At 55.6% G+C, this 19217-nt stretch overlaps 1 protein-coding gene across 2 annotated transcripts in view; it reads right to left on the bottom strand.

Annotated features, from left to right (window-relative positions):
- ZNF609 (zinc finger protein 609) overlaps window positions 1–19217 on the bottom strand; it is a 121816-nt gene that overhangs the window by 17197 nt on the left and 85402 nt on the right. For both annotated transcript variants that reach the window (XM_067556028.1, XM_067556029.1), the window contains one exon: window positions 12666–12891. In XM_067556028.1, the coding sequence (XP_067412129.1) occupies window positions 12666–12891 (226 nt within the window). The remainder of the gene's footprint in view (window positions 1–12665; window positions 12892–19217) is intronic.

The raw sequence follows: 19217 nt of genomic DNA, 5'->3' as shown, positions 1-19217 counted from the left end.
CCGGGGCAGCCGTGACCCAAAGGAGCCAGTTCAAAGGAGAAGGGGCCAAGGGAGACGGCGGTGCCAGAGAAGAGCAGTGTAACGACCAGGCATCTGCTCCGGGATCTCACCCAGCGAGGAGCTGTGCGAGTTATCGCCAAGCTGCAGCTGTGGAAACGGACGCCCAGAGGGGCAGTGAAATGCTGGCACTGAGGCATGGCAGAGCTAGAAAGAGACTGGAAATCTTGAGTCCCAGTCAATCAGCCAGCTGCAGAGTGGGTGCCAGGCCCCGTGGCCCCGCTCCAGCCCAAAGGCAAGCGACATTTCAGCCCACAAGGAAGCGGAGCTGTGTTGTGCACCCCCATCTCCTGGACACGAGTGCCTGTGTACCACGACTTCACACGCCCCGGCCCGTAGCTCCAGCAGCACCGGCTCCGCATGGAGGGAGGAATTGCCGGGGCTGCCAAACCCAGCCAGCCAGGCCTCCGGGAACTTCCATTAAGTCACGGCACCACCAAAGCGCTCCTGGCCCCTCGGGCTGCCACATGGCCAACCTGCCTCGGCTGGGAGTTATTAGCAACGACATCAGAGAGGTTTCCCAGGCAACCCGCACAAACAGCCGGCGAGAGCCTCTGATGCAGCTGAACTCCTGCACCATGGGGCAGAAGTGAAGCGCTCACCCCCCACCAGCAATGGTATGTCCCAGCTGCACCACAGGCCCCGGGGCAGGGCTGGCTTCTGCTCAGTGCAGGTGCTGGGCTCTGACCCTCCACCCAGGGCCCGGCCTGAAGGAGGCCAGTACTTCTGCCCGGGGTCAGAGCACAGATCCCGGAGCACTGCCTGCCCTGCCCCCTCATCCCCCCTCGCTCTCTCTCGGCCTTGTTTTAGCATCACTGCTGCTAACCTTAGCCAACAAGCAGCTGCGACTCAGCGATCGGGGAAGACACCAACCCATGCAGTCAGGGCCACTTACACCCGGGGGCTGGAGGTGCAAGAGTGCTCGGACCTCAGGCTCCCGGCACTACCCATGTGGCTCCTGGAGTCTGAGCAACCCACACGGTAGGTACTTAAGTGCCACCTCCTGCCCAACGAGCTGCAGCTATTCAGCCAGCTCCGGAGACACTGTCTCTGCTAATAGCTCCTTTGACCCTGGCAGCCTGACGTGTGCCCTCTGGTAACTGTGCAAGAGGCAGGACACCCACCTACAGAGCAGCTGATCCAGCAATGCTGCGCCTGGATCGGTCGGCGGCGCAGGGGGTCTGGCTCACAGATGGGAACGGCTCTTTCGCCCATGGGGGTGACAGGGAGCAGAGCCTGCGCACCCAAGGGAAGGGAGAGGGGGCCCGTTCAGACACAGCTTCCACGGGGCGGGGGGTGTGGTGGTGGTGTGTGTGTGTCGCTGAGACTGGCCGGGCGAGTAGTCCTCCTGACTCAAGCCTGGTTGGCGCGCCAAGGTCTGAGCGAGGCAGGCCGGGAAGAGAGCCAGGCACAGATCCAAAGAGACCGGGGCTGCGGACTTGTGACACGAAGGTAAATTGATTCGGTCTCTGCCTCTCGCAGGAGAGGAAAGCTGATCTCCTGCAGCTTGTGGGGGAGCAGATAAGAAGAGGTTAAATATGCAGGGTTGGCTGGTGGTTGTCTTAAAATCCCCTCCCCTCACCCCCTTTCCCTGACGCTTTGCTACAACCTAGCAAATAAACCTCCTTTGTTTGAAGCAGGCTGTCAGTGCCCATCACTAGTCACAGGTGCCCGAACTCAGGGGGGCCTGCAGGGTGAGAGCAGCTGGTACCTGAGCTGGCGCACACAGGCACCAGTGTGAGTGGCAGAATCAAGAGAGACCCAGGCAGGTATGGGATAGAGGCCAAACACCCTGGGGTGTATTCAGGGAGACCCGACCGGCAGAGGTGCAGCTAGCCCGGTAACCATGACAGCAGCTCAGTCATGTTACCGACGCACCCCGGAGCGCCCAAGGCAGTGCCGGCGTCCTTGGTGAGCACAGAGGTGCCGGGAGTTTACAGGGAAGAATTAAGCAGCTGAAGGCCTGGTGGAACCGGCTTTAGCGTGAGCCCTGAACTAGTGACATCCCGTGTGTAGTAGAGAGAGATGGGCCTGAACCAAGCAATGGGAGAGGAGACAGGAGATGGAGACGGGGCAGGAAGCGAGGGCAGAGGACAGGGGTGAGAAGGCAGGTGAATGGAGGACACGCGGGCGAGGCAGGGAGAGCGGAGAGATAGAGAAGACGCCACCAGCGCACAACTTCTGCCGCCTTGGCATCTCCCTCCCGGAGTCTAGATGCAGGGGCCCCACCACCACGCCCTGCGTGGAACTCGCCCGGTGCAGAGCCCTCTCCCAGGGCGGCGTGGGAGGCAGCGCGGCTGAAGCGAGGCGCGAGGCTGTTTCCAAGCCTAGAGGAAAGCTGGCTAATTAGACAGCGCTTGAGCGCGAGGGGAGTGCTGACCGTTGCCTCAATGTCCGCCTGCAGAATTGTTCCATTTGCCTCCCATGATCTTTGGAGAGCAGAATCCATCTCTGGTCAGCCGAGACTGAAAGCTGGCTGTCTCCTGCGCCTGGGGCCGCAGCTTTCTGGGGGTGAGATGACACTGATGGATCAGCCCCCCCCCAGGGACAACGCTCACTTAGCGCAGCCATCATTTCACAGCTTGGAAACAGCAACCGTGTTGAACGGAGAGTGGCTTTGATGGCTGGCTGGACCCGCGCCAGAGGGAGGGAACCAGCACTGGGAGGCGTGGGGGGAGTCAGGGTGCATGTGCTCTATGCTCAGGGACTAGCAGCTTGGCTTCTGTCATCGCCTGTTTTGCTCCACGTGGTAGGACATGGAATCGTCTGAATGGGACGGGAGAGGAGAGACCAATAGCCTCAGTCCTGCCTGCTCTGCAGAAGCCTTCAATGCCAGGACTTCCCCCGAGCTCCAGGATCAAGGGCCTGCGGCAGGACATGCAGCTGAGCAGCTAAAGTCAGCCACCCGAGGAATTTGTTCAGAGGCAGCGTGGCTTGGGGGTAGGCCACCAGGCTGGGAGCCAGGACAGCTTGGTTCTATTCACCGTGACCCCTGGGCCAGGTCATTACCCTTCTCTGTGTCTTAATTACTCCATCTTCAGAACAGGGGTGCTGACACTTATTTGCGCATCAGAGGATGAAGAGGGGGTTATAAATAAGATCAATAGAGCGATGCAAATACAGGGTCCGTCACAAGTTGACCTAGAAAAGACCCACCTCATGATTCTCCAGAAAGCCAGATAACTCAACCCAGTCCTCGTTATTTCCCACACAAACACAGGTGACTGGCCCCACAGGACAGTCACGGGAAGCTTGGGGATGGATGGCTGTAAACCACTTCCAGAGAAAGCTGGCCAGGCATCCTGGGCCACTGCATCCCATTTAGCCTCCCTAGAGTGCGTCTGAGAGCATCTTCCAGCCCAGGCTGGGGTCTGCAGATGAAATCTGGGGCCCAAGAAATACCAGAGCACACTGGAATGAGACACCCTACAATACAGGTGTGCAGCCATGTAGCCCGCGTAGGTAGGAGCCTGCCTGCTCAGGAAACCTGGGGTCCATGTGAGCTCTGCCATGACCTGCTGTGTGACCCAGGCAACGGCACCACTTCTCCACAACTCCATCCCCTCCTGCCCGTTGCCCACCTAGTCTATTGAGCGAGAGCTCTTTGGGGCCAGGCTCTCTCTGACTTCAGGTTTGCACAGCACCCAGCACAATAGGCCTGCTGTGGCCTGTGCTGTACAGGAAGCCAGAACAGCTGACCGCGCAGTGGTCCCCACTGGCCTTGGGATCTAGGAAAGAGGGTGACAGCACAAGGGGGTGTGAAGAGACATGTCCTGGGTCATCACGAGTCTGCAGCCCTGACTCAGCCTCCTGCTCTCACCACTAGATAATCCCACCTGGGAGGAACAAATCTCTTCAAACAGAGGAATCTCAGCTCCTCCCCCCTTTAGTGGTACTCAGAAGTACAGGCTGGGGAGCGAGAGCATTCAGCTCAGTGAGAAGGCAGGTGGGCTTGTGGTTCAGGCACTGAGTGGGAGCTGGGAATCTGGGTTCAACCCCTGCTCTGCCACAGATTTCCCGGCGGGAGGCTGGGCAAGTCCCACAGCGGATGGTGTCTCTCCCACCCCGGCTGTCGTGGCTATTAGATTGTGAACTCCCTCGTACAGTGCCCAGGCCCCGTGAGGTCCTGATCCCAGCTGGGGGGTCTCAGTGCGATGGGAACACAAACTGGAGTGGTTCCCCGTGACGGCTCAGCTGGCTGCATAGATACAGTCCTCACATAAAGATTGCACTCCCATCCAAGCGGAATGGGGCCAGATACACAGACAGCTGGAAGTGACTGGAAACCCCACCACCTATCCAACCCTAGGGTCTTCCCGGGAGCGGACGGAAGGGCCAGCCTGAGAGGCAGAGAGCAGCTGGAGAGAGCATTTGTGGCTAATGCTGTCGCTCAGCAGCCCAGTCCCTGGTGTGAGCATGCAGGAGGGTCGCTGGTAGCGTGCCTCTGGGCTTTAGAATCTGAGGCTCCCGTAAGGGACCATTGTGATCATCTCGTCCTGCCTCCTGTGCTCCCACTCATTCCCACAGGAGTTCTTCAAGCAAACAGCCAGTGTTGATTTCAAAATTGCCCATGATGGAGAATCCGTCACGACGCTTGGTGAGTTGTTCCAATTAGTTACCTTCACTGGCAAAAATGTAAATGTATTTCCAGCCTGAACTTGTCTAGCTTCAACTTCCACCCATGGGATCGTGTTAGACCTTTCTCTGCTGGCCTGAAGAGACGATCACTGCCTAGTTGTTCCCTGTGGAGGTACTTACAGACTGTATCAAGTCACCCCTTCACCTGCTCTTTATTAAGCAAATCAGAAGGAGCTCTTTGAGCCGTCACTCTCAGGCATATTTTACAATCCTTTAATCGGTCTTGTGGTTCTTAACTGACCCCTCTCCAATTTATCACCATCCTTCTTGAATTGTGGGCACCAGAGCTGGATGCAGGATTCCCAGCAGTTGCACCAGTGCCAAAGACTGAGATAAAAACCTCCCCGCCCCCACTCGACCTTCCCCTGTTTAAGCATCCTGAAATCATATTAGCCCTTTTGGCCGCAGCTGATTATCCACCACGACCCCCAGATCTTTTTCAGAGTCACTGCTTCCCAGGCTAGAGTCCCCCCATCTGGGAAGCACAGCCTGCAGTATTTGACCCATTTACACTTCGCCTTAGCTGTATTGAAATGCATATGGTTTGCTTGTGCCCTGTTTACCAACCCATCCAAGTTGCTCCTGAATCAGTGATCTGTCCTCTTCATTATTTCCCACTCCCCCCATTTGTGTGTCACTTGCAAACTTTATCACTGATGATTTTAGGCCAGGTCACTTGTGAAGATGTTACACAGCCTTGGGGCAAGCACCGATCCTCTGTGGGACCCCCTGGAAAGGAGTCCCCTTTTCCCCAAATGCCTGCCCAGGCAGGAGGCCTCCCATGTCTCTCTGGGACAGCAGGACCCTCTTCCATTTCTCAGGCCCACAAATCAGGCCTTTGGTGCCAGTCAGAGCCAAAAGGTTGCAAGCACCTCCCTGCTGCAGGGAAATCCCTGACGCCACCCCCTGCAGTTGGTGGCGCTGGGGCCAAGGGGCTCAGAAGTCATGCAACATTGGATTACATTCACTGCAAGCAGCTGCACTGGCCCGTACTGCTGGTCCCTAAAGTGCTGTCTCTGCCCTGCCAACGGAAGCCCTGTAATAAGGGGAGCACTGATTCAAAGCTGGGTCCCAGGTGTGTTGCTGGAGCCACTGCAGCCTAATATCAACAGAACTGCGACCTACAATCAACAGGGGCCCAGGGAGAAGGTAATCCTTCCTTGCATTCACGCCCTAGCCCGCCTCTTGGAACAAACAGATCAGGGACGAGAGATCTGGAGGAGGGTTTGACGTCGCCTTTGTGCAGCAGCTGCTGTTGCCATGCGGCGATCCGATCCTCGTTGCTATGAAGGTTTGCATGTCAGACAATGGCTGGTTTTGGCTCAAAACGAAGCTGCGATTAGCCGAGGTGTGTCCACAGGGAGTCGCCACGGCACTGGGACGGCCAATTGCAGGAGCTGGCTTGGTTCTGGCCATCAGGTCCAGGTAAATGGAGGCCAGGAGGCTCTGCTCAGCTCCAGGTGAAGTTAATTACAGCGAGAGGGAAGGGAAAGGCAAGCCAGCAGCTAATGAGGCAGCAAGCGGAGTGCTGCTTTCCAGTATAATTAGATCTGTGAATGGTTCCTGAAGATCGGAGTCACACCTAACAGAATTAGGGAAACTGCCAAGACAGCTGCTCCCATGAAAGGCATTTAGCACAACACATTCCCCGGGTGAGATAGGCGGGGACGGGGAGCTGCCACTCAAAGAGGGGTCACCACCATATCAGTAGGGCAGCTGACGTGACAGGCCACTCTCCGCATCCCGTGACGCACAGCCACGGATGTACGGCAGGTAGGGGCGTGCTGCAACCCACAGACCCAAGCTTCACACAAAGCTAAAGCCACAGTGATGAAACCGAGCCAAAAGTTTCCATCAGACCCGGAGGCCAGTAAGCTATGGCCAATAATTTGTTTCCTCTCAGCTCGTTCATACGGCTCCCTAGGGAGCTCTCCTACAGCAGGATCATTGGGGCAGCCAGTGCTGGCTGGAGGGAAAGACACAATGTCTAAACATCAGTTCGCAAAACCTCCAGTGCTCTGGAATCCCAGGTTCACATCCCAGCGTTTTTGGCATAGACAGGGAGATGCAAGGGCCAGCCCTCCCTCATAAGGGGAGGATGCTCTGACCAGAGGTGGCCAAGGCAGGTGGGTATTTTCTGCAGCATGCCACTGATCCTCTGGGCTGAGCGATGCTACACAAAGTCTGTTCTAGCCACAAGTTCACGCACATAGCACCCAGACAGCTGGGTGGGCAGGCTGCAAACACAGCCCACAGGAAGGAAGGAGGAAGTTATGCAACTGGACGAGCCGAAATTCCCTAGGCCTGGTTGGCACAATAGGATGTTAATGTGCTCAGACTGGAAGGAGGACCCATTTCAGGAACACGTGGTCGGAAGCTCTGGCTGTGCAAGAAGGCCTAGGTGGGAGTGATTACCAAGAGGCACATAAGACACAAATCCAGTTTGTCAGGGATTTGTCACACACGAGATCAGAGCCTTCCGCTCATCTGACTCCATGGGAACACAGATGGCACCGTCATATATTGGGGCCTCCAGGCTCCCCAGACTATGGCGTGGTCTACTCTACAAATTTATGAGGGTAGAATTCTAATCCACACCCCGAGTGACTTAGTTATAGCAACCTAACTCCCGGTGTAGACAGTGCTATGTAGACAGCAGGACTTCTCCCATCCACACAGCCACTGCCTGTCGGGGAGGTGGCATGCCTACGCCGACAGGAGAAGCTCTCCCATCAGCACAGGTAGCGTCTTCACTAAGCGCCACAGTGGCACAGCTTCAGCGCTGTACGGATAGAGAAGTGCCTAGACTCATCTGGAAAAGTCGTGTCCCGATCCACAAGCAGAGAGTGCTGAGAATTCAGGGAGACTGCAACGAACTCAGAGCAAACCGGCCAGGTGGGGAGTGCAGAGCTGGCTGCTTCCCCAAGTACAGAAGCAGGCTGTGATGATGGTGCTAGGAGCTTCTCGCAAACCCGAGACAGGGGTGAAGTGCCTGAAACAATCTGAGTGCTTCTCACCGAACATCAGGGGAGGCCATCTCTCCCCAGACTTACTGCTTAGCAGAGGCACTAGCAGTTAAGCTAAGGACCAAGGCCCTTTCAGTCCATGTGTCTGCTGTTCCCAGTTTGGTTAGACTAGTCTGCATCCAGGCATAAAACAGCCCAGCCACGTAGGAATCTACCAGCTCCACTCAGGCAACAGCGCAAGGAAGCCAGAAACACCAACTCATACGTTGCCACAAACCCCGCTCTGTCACAGAGCCACGTGACAGACATCACACCCTTTCTGCACTCGACTGTGGGGCTGGTATTTTAAGGCGTGAACTTTACCTTCAGACACAGCATTGTACGGTCTAAGCACCACCCCCACTCTGTGGCTACTGGGTGTTAAGCACAGGCTCTGCCAACGCAACCCAGAGCGTTTCTCAAGCAGCAAAGTGAAGGTGGCAACTCGTTCTGCTGGGGCAGCAGCAGCAGTGGCTGGACTAAAGGAGAGACACCAAACAGAGTGGGGGCGGGCGCGGGAACTGAAGAAAATTAAAAGGGGAAGAGATGGAGAGATGCCGCCCAGCCCACCAGCAGGGGGAAGCGCGTAAGTGGCCATCTCTCCTCCCCCTACATCTGGCGTCAGGGAACAGTCACTAGAGATGCACCCGGAGCATTTTGCAAGGGGTCTCCACTAATCCTACAGCAGTGCTGTGAGCAATACACCCTGTCACTGTGGGCAGGGGGAAGGGGAGAGGGTGTGTGCCTAGGGATCGCTTCATCCAAGAGGTTCTAATCAGCGCTTCCCTTTACCAGTCTGCTACCGACCCGCAATGAGAGTGCTGCACTGAAGACTGGGACTGGCCAGCACAGACACCAGGGCTTGAGCCCTGAATACCAGGGACGCAGCCCTCGCTCCTGATGGCAGGAACCAGGCAGCAGCCAGCAGAGCCAGGCTGAGAGGGATCTTTGCACAAGTTCATTGAATTACGGCAGACTAAAAATAGCCAAGCAGCAGGAATCGCAGACTGCTTAAAGGCAAGATCTGAAACAATAGCTGCAAAAGAAGGGATAATGTGGCAGGACAGGCAGGCGGGCTGCAGAACGGCCCAGCCTGGAGAGGCATGGAAGAGAGGGAGGATGGAAAAGAAACACGAGACACTGCTGCTATAGGAGGAGTTTAAGCCTGAATCAGAGAGGACTGGAAATTAGCAGAGCAGTGGAAAGTGGCTATGCCTCAACTAATTCCTGTATGGAGAAGGAGGCCAGAGGCAGCAGCTCTCTCTGAAAGATCAGCAAGAGCTGTGTGCAGCAACCAGACACTGGAAGCTGCGAGGAAAGAGTTGCAGAGTCCCATAACAGCGTAGGGAGGACAGCCCAGTGAGACACCCACCCCACGCACAATTCTCAGCGGCTGAGGGATTCGTACCAGGCTGCTGCTCCGGATGCTACTCAAGGGGTAACTACCTTGCTAATAGGTGTCTGATAAATTTCCTCTCCTCTGATTCCTGGAAGAACTCAGGAGCCTCCATCTGTCTCTTCCCCACCCCTAAGCCTGACTATTATTCATGGGGCAGGATGAGGTGAGGAAGGGAGGGTGATTCGCCCTCAGCCTTCTGACTGCTGCTGTGAAGTTGGTGGGCTCCCTCCTCATCCCTTCTCCCAGACTCTTTCTTTAGGTTCCCCTTCCCTGTGAACAGCTCCAGGGCTGCCTGGCTCCCAGCTTTCCTGACACAAGAGCGGGAGTTCCTATTTTTCAGTTTCATAGTGGATCACAGGGCTCTCAGCAGCAGCAGTGAAACCAACCAGTCTGGTCAGCTTCAAGCTGCTGTAGCCTGGGGCAAGCTCTGAGACTCAGCAGAGGCACCGGGACTGTCTGCAGACTCAGGAACGCACTGCCACAGAGGACACGAATAGTCTTCTTCACAAATATCCCTAATTTCTCTTCTACATGAAAGCTTACAACACGCTGCAGAAATTGATGGCCTGGGCTTCCCATGACTCCATCTCACCCAGCAGGAAAGAGGTTACTACTTGCCTCTGGTGAGTGGATTTTTCAAGCCCTGCTCGGCACTGATCTGATCTGAATGAAGAGTCCATCTCAAGCGAGAGGCTGGCTGGAGGGTTCTCACAAGATGACTGCACAACTATAGGAACCAGGAGCCTGACTTTTGGACTCTAGAGTGAGGGTCACGATCTTACAGGCAGACAGGAAATCAGTTTGGTGGAGGTGAGGGGGAAGAGATACTACAACAATGCAGCCAAGATGCTTATCTTCCAGCCCGTGCAGGCAAAGATGGACTTTCTGAAGAGTGAGGCAATGACTGCAGCCCAGATACGAAAGGACCAAAGAGATAGAGCACATCTGTGGTGACCAGGCCATGGCTCTCAGACTGCTGGAGTAGCCTGGAAAGGAGAGAAGTGGAGGGAAGCGAAGACCATGTGCCAAGTCTGCTTCACAGAGCGAGACCTTGGCAGGCAGCAGCTTGGACTCTGATCAGAGACTAGCGCTTTAAAAAGCAGGGATCAGCAGTGTAAAGCCCTGTGTTTTCACCCCGTTTTCCCCAATCCCATCCTATGGGCATTAATGAAAAGGGCAGCCAGACACGCACTGACGCACCCGCAAGGAGTTTTAGCTATGCCACAGGCTTCCGCCAGCACATGCCGGCTTCCACAATCAAGGCCCCAAGGTCTGTAGCATGCTTCCTCCTTCCCAGCAGCAACGCTAGCTGATAAAGGAGGAATCCCCTGCGGTACAATTTTGCGATATGGTCGCTCCCTCCTTCCTCCGGGGCACCAGGGAAAGCCACTTCCAATTCCTTACTCTGCGAATGCGATGAAGCTTTCCAACCACAAGTGAACAGAGAGCAATGGAGTAGATGGAGTGGCATGAAAGAGCCAGTTTCCTGCCTCCCCACCCTGGGAAGACAGACAGACAGACAGACACACACAAGCTGCACAGTTGTCGCTGTGCCAAAGGGCCAATTACACATTTTTAAAATGGCAGGGGGGTTGGGCCCAACCCATGATCTTTACACAGTGCTGGGGGTTGGGACAGAGATTATTTTGCCTCCATATCATTTTCTGTACTGGAGATTGACACGCAGCACTGAACTCCAGCAAAACGACACACGAGCTATAGGTGTGTTTTGTAACCTCCGCCTGCAGCGCTGGAACAAGGAACACGTGGCTGAATGAGAACAGCGTACGTCTGCCCAGGGAGACGGAGGTGTAAGTTCAGCTGTAATGATCGTTTGAGATAACAAAGGGAGTTTCTGTGCTAGCAATCACCAGAGCACAGCCAGGGTGCGTAGAGGGGGGTAGCGCAGTCCACCCCTCCCAAACGCACACTAGCGAGCGAGCAGCAGATGCAGGTAACGAAGGCAAGGATGAGCTTTGTCCATTTCTAGGAATGAGCTTCTCCAAGGTGGCTGACGGCCAGTAACTGCTCCCATCACCCCGTCAGCTTCCCTATTTGTGCCACTGGTTCTGTTCCCACTTCCGGCTTGGACCAGACGTGCCACATGAAAGGATGTTCTCCGGGTGTGTCCAGCCTCCCTGGGAGCAGGAGGTGGCTAGAGTCTCATAGGGAAGCCTGTCCTTCTGAGCTCTCCAGCCCAATTTTGCAGCTTGAGGAGGTTGAGACAAGAAGCCACATTCTGGGGCTTCCTTCAATCACCGCCATGTGACATTCACCCCGGCGCTCAGTGAGCGGGTGTTCACGTGTACAGACACTATCTTTCAGGAGCTACAAGGCCGCTTTCAAAAAGGCAAAACCAGAATTCACTGAGCCAAGGAAATGTAAGGGAAACGCAGCAATGGGTTATCTGCTTCCAGATCTTTTCAAGAGGCTACTACTGGGAAAGGAAACCCCAGCATCCTGTTTGGTGATACACACACACAACGGCATGGCATGCAGCCAGTTCAGAGCGGGTCAGGAAAGGGGCTCCTGTGCGCACCGGTAGGAATTCACGAGGAATAGCCGCTACACCACAAACAGAAAGTGGTGCGAATCCCACCACTGAGACTCTTGGAGCCAGGGTCTGTTGGGCCAAACCTGCTCGCTTGGCTCGGCGCTCCCTTGCTCCCTTTAAAGTACACAGCTGAGGGAAGCTGAACTCCCCCCAGTACTGCCAACGTGCCACATGTGCACAGGTCTGGCCCGGGCTCACCACGCCACCTCCAAGATTTACAAGCTTCTAGAGAGGCAGTTAAAGAGGAACGCTGAGCTTCCGGTCCCTCCTCTGGAGAGAGCGTTGATGACAACTGGTCTTAACTTCAGGGACAAGCGCAGGCTTGATTCTGTGCCTCTCATACCCGAAGGTATCTGTGCTGAGTTATCTAAGTAACCAGGGACAGAAGAGGTGCTGGTGGGGGTCCAATGGCAGCTAAACCTCATCAACCCCCAAGAACTGCGAAGGCAAAGCCAGACCTCGTCCACAAGATCAGATGAGCGCCAAACAGAAAAAAGCTCCTTCGGCCTCGCCATGAAAAATGGAGGGCCCTGATCTGGGAGCTTGGGGGGATCATTATCTAGCCAGAGCCACCTGCTGCCATGCTAGTCACGTGTGTGTGGGGGAGAAATGTGCGGACATGAACAAAGCTCAGTTTGGAAGTGGGAGGCAGCCTGGTGCGCTCCCGCCTTTACTTGCTTTAATTCATGAGCGTGCTCAGACAACGGCACTGCTGGGCGTCTCCATCGCCTGCCTGGGCCCACCTAATGCACTAGGCATGGGCCTCCGCTTGTTACTGTCACCGGATCTGCAGTGTGGATTGGCACTTTGAAGTGACCCTCAAGACATGCCCTCTGGACCCCTCCCGTCCCAGCTACAACCCTACAAGGACACTCCGCCCCACTAGGCCTGGAGTGGTAGCTGGGGGCAGTGTGCACATCTGGCAATGAACACAATGATTGGGGCGGGAGGGGAGATGTTACAAACAATCAAACTGTGGAAGACGACACACAAGCTCTCCAAGGGCACTTACCGTCTTCCGTCTCCTGCCAGACGATGCCCTCCAGGTTGACGCTGGTGCCAGGTTCACAAGGGCCCAGACACTCGGGCTCGGTAGCCAATGCCACATCGCAGGTGTTCACCCCCACGGAGCGAGTGCGCACCATGATCTGCTCGCACGGCGACGAGATGTCGTTACTGACAACAGGCACCAGGAGATGCAAGGGCAACACTGCAGGCGTGGAGACCGGGGACTCCATCTGCAGGGAAGGAGAAATACACCCGTGAGTATTGGGCAGAGCACTGAGGAGAAAGCAAACCCTGGCAAATCCCCTCTCCTTTCCAGAGAACACAGATCACATCACCCCCTCATACCACTGCACTGCTGTCCCACTTGGCCTGTTGACTCAGAGCAGGTTCACAGCCCCTACATCCTCCATCAGAGGTCTAAGATCTAGTACAGAGGCCTCCAAGCTGTGGGGCATGCCCCCCTACCTGTGGGGAGGTGCAGCGAGGCCTGGGCCAGCCCCCATAGGGGCAGAGAGGAAGCACCATGCAGCCCTGCTCTGCCCCCATCTCTGCTCCAGTCCTGTCCCCCAGCTTCTGCCCCGACTCCCAGCCCCATTCATGGCCCTATTCCTGGCCTTGGGCCCCGGCTCCCGGCCCATGGCTGCAGTCCCAGCCACAGCTCAGGCCCTGGCTCCCAGCTCTGCTCCTGGGAGGGGAGGGGGGGCACGGACCAGGTAAGTGAGGGAGTGACCCCCAAACGTTTGGGAACCACTGATCTAATAGTTATAGGCATGTCAGGGCTGGAAGACAAGGACAGCATTTTCCAAACCGAGTCTAGGCCCGGCCCAGCCCAGGTTCCTCAGCTGAAGACACCTGCCCTGCTGGAAGGGCTCTTGTTGGGCTGAAGTTCTGGCTCAGAAGAGGCTTTCCAGCACACGATCCCACTCTCCCACAGCCAATCAATCAATCTGCCTGGAGACTGATCTGGTTTGTCTATTGCTCGAGCATTTAAACCCCCGGATCCGACAGATGGAATCCCAGAATTCTGCCAGGCCTGCTGGGGCAGAGCAGGAGAGGCAGCCGGCACCCTTCAGAACCTCATTCCATCCCAACGTCCTCTGCCCTAGGACAAACAGACGCCTGCCACCTCCTACAGCTCTGCTTCCTAGGTGGGATGCCCCAGTGGGTCTCTTGTGGGGAGAGGAACGGTTGCAGGGGAGAGGAATCCCAGCCATCTTGCTTCTCGTGCACAGGAAAGTCACTTCCTCAGCGCCACCAGAGCCGGGCCCAGTCTGCATGGAAAGCAGACAACCCAGCTGGACTGGGCGGAGGACAGACAAACCCTGGGGCCATCTCCACCCCCAGCCACGCTCCACAAACCAGATTCTCGGCCACCCGGCTACACACTCCATGCACAGGCCGTGTGACAGAGGAGAAAAGCCAAAGGGCTGGTTCGTTTCAGAGCCCTGTCCAGACTGCCAGCCAAAGGCAGGCTTAGGATTTTGTACAGCCTGTCTTCTCCAGTGCCCAGAGAGTTTAGCCCATTCTCTCACCTTACCCCACCGAATCTGCCCCCAGCCGTACCCGCGCCATGGGGATTTGTAGCACCGCTCATGCTGGATGGTCACGCGGAGCTCTGACCTCCTCCTCATGGGCAGGGTTTCTGATCTTGATAAGATGCTGAGCAGCTCAAAGCAGCCGCGGACACTGGGGAAACCACCCCCTGTGCAAGTCACCAGCAAGCAGAAACTGCAACGCAAGCCACTGAGGGAAAGACCTCTCCAGCACCCAGAAGCGAACTCGGCCAGGAGATGCCCCTGCAAGCCTGCTGCTGGGCATAGTCCTGCCCTGGCCCTGGAGCTAGAACCAGGGGAAGGCTGGCTGCTTGCTGAGAGGTGCCAGGCCCACTGTCGTCAGCCCGAGAGAGGCAGAAGCAGAGGTCTCCAAGCCGCTTGCCAGGAGGCTCCCCCTGCCTGCTGGAAGTGGCCCTACGGGCGTTTCCATCCATGAAGTCATCGCTGTTTGTGGCACTCTGCTGTCAACAGCCACAGAATGTTCAGACTCCCATTGAGACGAATTCTGGTCTTTGAACAGTTGCCAAAGCATTATCCTTATCTGCTTGTTGTCGCAGAGAGAGAGAGAGAGAGAGAGAGAGAGCCCTTTGCTAAGCCTGCCTTTTTATGGAGCTGTTGGCTGGAGTGGAAGATTACATGTTAAACCTCAGCTGCCACATCAGGTCCAGCATCACTCTACACAACCACCAGCGTGGGGCCTGAGTTCCCACACGAGGGACATTAGCAATTCCAGGAGCCGTCCTGTCCCCAGGCTGAACAGAGCAGGGGCCAATCTTCATGCCAGCGGGGCAGCTTTCTGGGGGAGTGGGAGGTGTGTTCCAAGGCAGTGGATGGACCTGCTCCAAAACAGCAGGCAGGGCCGTGGTAAAATGCGCTAGTTCGCCACATGCTGGCAGAAGAACCAAATACAGACCCTTAGTAAAGTCCGGTGCCTCGTGGTTTTGCCAACGCAGAGCTAGGTGGATGGATTTGCCACTGCCCATGTTAATGAAGCAAAGTGCCGCAGGCCTGAAGTCAGCTCCATGTCCTCCTCACAGATGTTTTGCGTCCGGACAGCCCATCAAAGCGAATCCAGTGCAATACGCATTAAAGACAGCCCCACGCTTTCCTCAGTAGTGACTGTGCTGCACATCTCTCCCCACTCAACAGCAGAGTCTGCACGCTGCCTCCTCTGCGGGCCTTTCCCGACATGACATCTGGCCTGGCTTTCTACTGACAGCACCAGATCCCTCGAGATCCAGGTCCTTGGCCTTCATTTCCTAGCACTGACTCAGAGGCAACCCTGTGGAGAGAAGGCCATGCCCTGCACTTGTGCTGCCCACGCCACTTTTGTCGCTGTCCCATGGATCTGAGATGAAAGAATTTCACCTTCCACACACTCCCTCCACCCAAGCAGGGATGCTGGTCCTTGTCAGGGCAGAGCAGAGCCACACGAGCAGAGAGGGGCATCACTGGGCATGTCAGCAAATCCCACATAATCAACGAGTCCCTGGGAACCACTAGGATCTAGGGAAGGGGCCCAAGAAAGCGAAGAGCTCCAGAAAACCCCTCTGCCTGAGCCCCTAGCATGAGCAGAAAGGACTGCCTCCAACTCCCATCCATTTACAAATGAACACGAGTCCCCCGCAGTGAAATAGCTGGAGAGGAACCGTGTGCAATTGACTGAACTTGGCTGACAGCAGCAGGACCAGCAGAAACGCGCGTCAGGTGGGGAAGCACACAGCCCCGAGCCTCGTTTGCCAGTCAGTGCTGAGAGCAGGGGCTGATCGCTTGTTTTTGCGGCAGAGGAAAGAAAGGGCACCTGTGGGTTTTGAAACCGTTCAGCTTCCTTCCACTTTGCAACAGAAACCACAATGCAGCACAGGAGGGTTTAATTACAGCTCCAGCTCTGCTAATTATCGTTTGGTCACATTTGTAATCTGCATTATGCCAGGGTGCATAATAAGCAGCTCGCTGAGACCCATCTAATGAGCAAGGCGGCTTTATGGGATTTCATATTTCATTCAGCACTGGAACCAATGAAGGCTTATTTATCAGCCATCCAGAGAAAGGGGAAAACAGGAGGGGCAGCAGCTTTAGAGGTGGGAGAGAGACAGAGAAAGAGCCACAAAGGCAAAAGAGAGAGAGTATCCGGGGCCTGGGAGGAGAACGACAGGTAGACAAATGGGCAGACGGGTAGATTAGTGCAAGGGGCAGGTCCTGGGAAGACTTGGACAAAGCTGAGAAATGTGCCAGGGGTATCATCAGCTGAATCCCTGAATCCACCTACTGCCTGTCTCTTATCTCTCAGCAACACGGCTTTTCATCCTACTTCTTTCATCGCGCCAAACACAAGCTAGTCACCGAACAAGCCTCAGGCAGACAGCGTGTGAACAGGGACTGATGCGAGAAAGGAAGGAGCCAAGCACTCATTAGTCTCACCATGGGAAATAATTACATTGTGTCCTCCTCCCAAGCACAGCGACAGCCTTGGCCATGAATCTCCTTCCAGGCTCAGGAGCCACACGCAAGGGGGGGCCGGCCACAAGGTGAGCAGCAAGCAGCGGACCATGCAAAGCCAGGGCTGAGAGCTTCTCTCCCCTTCAAACCCTCATAACACTCCATACGTCAGCGCCAGCCAGTCTGGTTCAAGAGACAGATCTCCAGGCAGGGAGACTCGCACTAGAAAGCATGCCCACTAGGTAGCGCCCTAACACACACCCCCTTAAGCAGCCACTTTAAAGCCCCCTCCAGGCGCCTCACAGCTGTGAGGCGAGGATGCAGATAACAGACCCTGCAGGTCCCCAAGGCAGGTTTCACGGCTTGTGACTCACATCCGGCTTCAGTTCCTAGCTCAGCCACAGACTCCGGGGGTAACCTCAGGCAAATCATGTCATGTCGCCTGCATCTCAGTTCCCCTTCATACAGTGAGGTTAATACTGCCCTCCCTGCTGGGGGTCCTGAGGCTAATGCTATTAACGTCTGTGAGCTCAGCCTGGAGAGCAAGGACTTCCTCCAGCAGAGATCTAGGCAGCCCCTGGCTGATAGCCGTGCAGCGTACGTTTCACTCCCCCGTCTAAGCTAGAGAGTGGCAGTCTGTGTGTGCCCGGCAGCCTCAAGGAAGCGCCCCCTTTGTCTTTTCTACGCCAGAGCCCTGTCTCTTCTCCACCTCAAGGGACACCCGTCCCTGGTAGCTAAGATGCGAGTCTAACACAGCTGACCCAGAAAATCGCACAGAAGCTGCTGGATGATGAGGAAAAGACGACAGAAAATGCAGCCCCAAGAAGCCGCCAGGATCATAAAGAGATTTTAGAAGAGGACTGAGGGGTTATGGAGGGATCTGAAAGCCTTTCCCTCGCGGCAGGCTTAGCTCAAAGCAGACATGATGCTGGAGACAGCTACTGGTCAAAACCGGTGGTGACTCTGGTGTCTTGCTCACCCCCACACAGACAACAAGCTCAACTCCTCCACAAGGGGAACTCCCAGCCAGGTGCAGTCATCGTGAGGGCAGATACCTCTGAATCTTCACAGAAGTCAGCTGCCTGCCATCCTGAGAGCACCTCAGGCTTTGCAAACAGGCCAAGAAGCCTCCAGCGGCCATCCTACGTGTGGCGTCTTTAAGACAATTCGCATGAAAGGGCCAGCACACTTCAATCAGTGCACACAGCAGCAGCTGGTTAAACCCGCGGAAACAAACGTAAAGGGTACAAGAATCAACAGGACTGTCACCAAGGCTGGATTATAACACCTGACCCCAACATCACTTGGACCCAGACAGAAAACACTGAGCCAATTTTGGACATTTCTCGATGGCCTCAGCCATCAAAGGTAACACTGGAAAGCGAGCTGCATAACTGCGCTTTGCAAGGCAACAGGCATGGGACCTCTGACACTGGAGATGATTACACCATGGCAGTGAAGAAACTTGGGCATCCCTAGACTAGGAACACAGGGAGGGGAACAGACATGCATTAATACACTAGCATCGCCAGGGTGCAACACATTTGCAAGGGCAACAGCTGGCAGCAGTCAGCACTACATCTGAGAACAAGTGTTGAGCCCCTGGCCACACCGCGTGCCAAAACCCGCTAGTTAAAAGGAATCAGCTAACACGACCTATTCTCCTCACCTAGAGAGAGCCCCAGACAACTGGCCGACTCCAAGAAGTGCACTGGACATGGCAACAGCCAAGTGACACAGCGGACCAGTTCAGATACACCATCTGGACAGACTGAAGTCCCACATGAACAGTTCCAGCTCAGGCAGCCCACACGGATAGAATGCACAGCGCCATACGCGCCAACCAATGGAAGCTTGGAATTACTATTTGCCACTTCCCCACCAGGTGCTGATTCAGGAACCAGTGTCAGCATTCAGGATGAAAATGCCTAGAAGCAGCTTGACTCACAGCTCAGTGAGACAGCCCCCGTCTGGATTCCCAGCATCATTACATGCAATGGCACAGGCTGAAAGAGCATCGCGAGAGCCGTGTTTCTACACTGTGCAAGGCACTGCTGGAGCTTGGCTCAGCGATGAGGGCACCTCAGGACTTGCGTTCCTTCACCCTGTCTGAGGCGTTTCAAAGATCTCTAGACACGTGGCAATTGACACTCAAAGGCGTCCACGCTGAGTTCCCGTACCACCAGTTGCTTGGACTACTCAACCAATCCCGTTTCACACCTTGAAAAAGTGGAACAAACACTTGAATTTCTTACACTGGGATCACTGGGAAGTGGAGGGGCCCCACGGATATCTCCAACCGTGAGAGCTTCGGGACCCAGGCAGTCAAACTGTGGAGACATGCAGCTCCCAGTCATGGCTGGTTTCTGGGGGGAGGAAGGGGAAGAGCTCCATCCACTGTTGATGACATCGTCAGTAGCCTCAAATGGGAACCAGAGTCTTCTTCAAGCCTGACCTCCAAGTTGCTTTTCAACAACATGACGAAATGCCACGATACTTCCAATGCACATTGGTCTTCAGCACACACCAGGCTCAACTTTGGCACCTGGTCTGCTGTCTACGTG

This window comes from Emydura macquarii, unplaced genomic scaffold (genome assembly GCF_026122565.2).
Source record: "Emydura macquarii macquarii isolate MOO-44397 ecotype Brisbane River unplaced genomic scaffold, CSIRO-AGI_Emac_v2 contig_1644, whole genome shotgun sequence".
Classification (NCBI taxonomy): Eukaryota; Metazoa; Chordata; order Testudines; family Chelidae; genus Emydura; species Emydura macquarii.
This window is presented reverse-complemented; position numbering and strand designations above follow the sequence as displayed.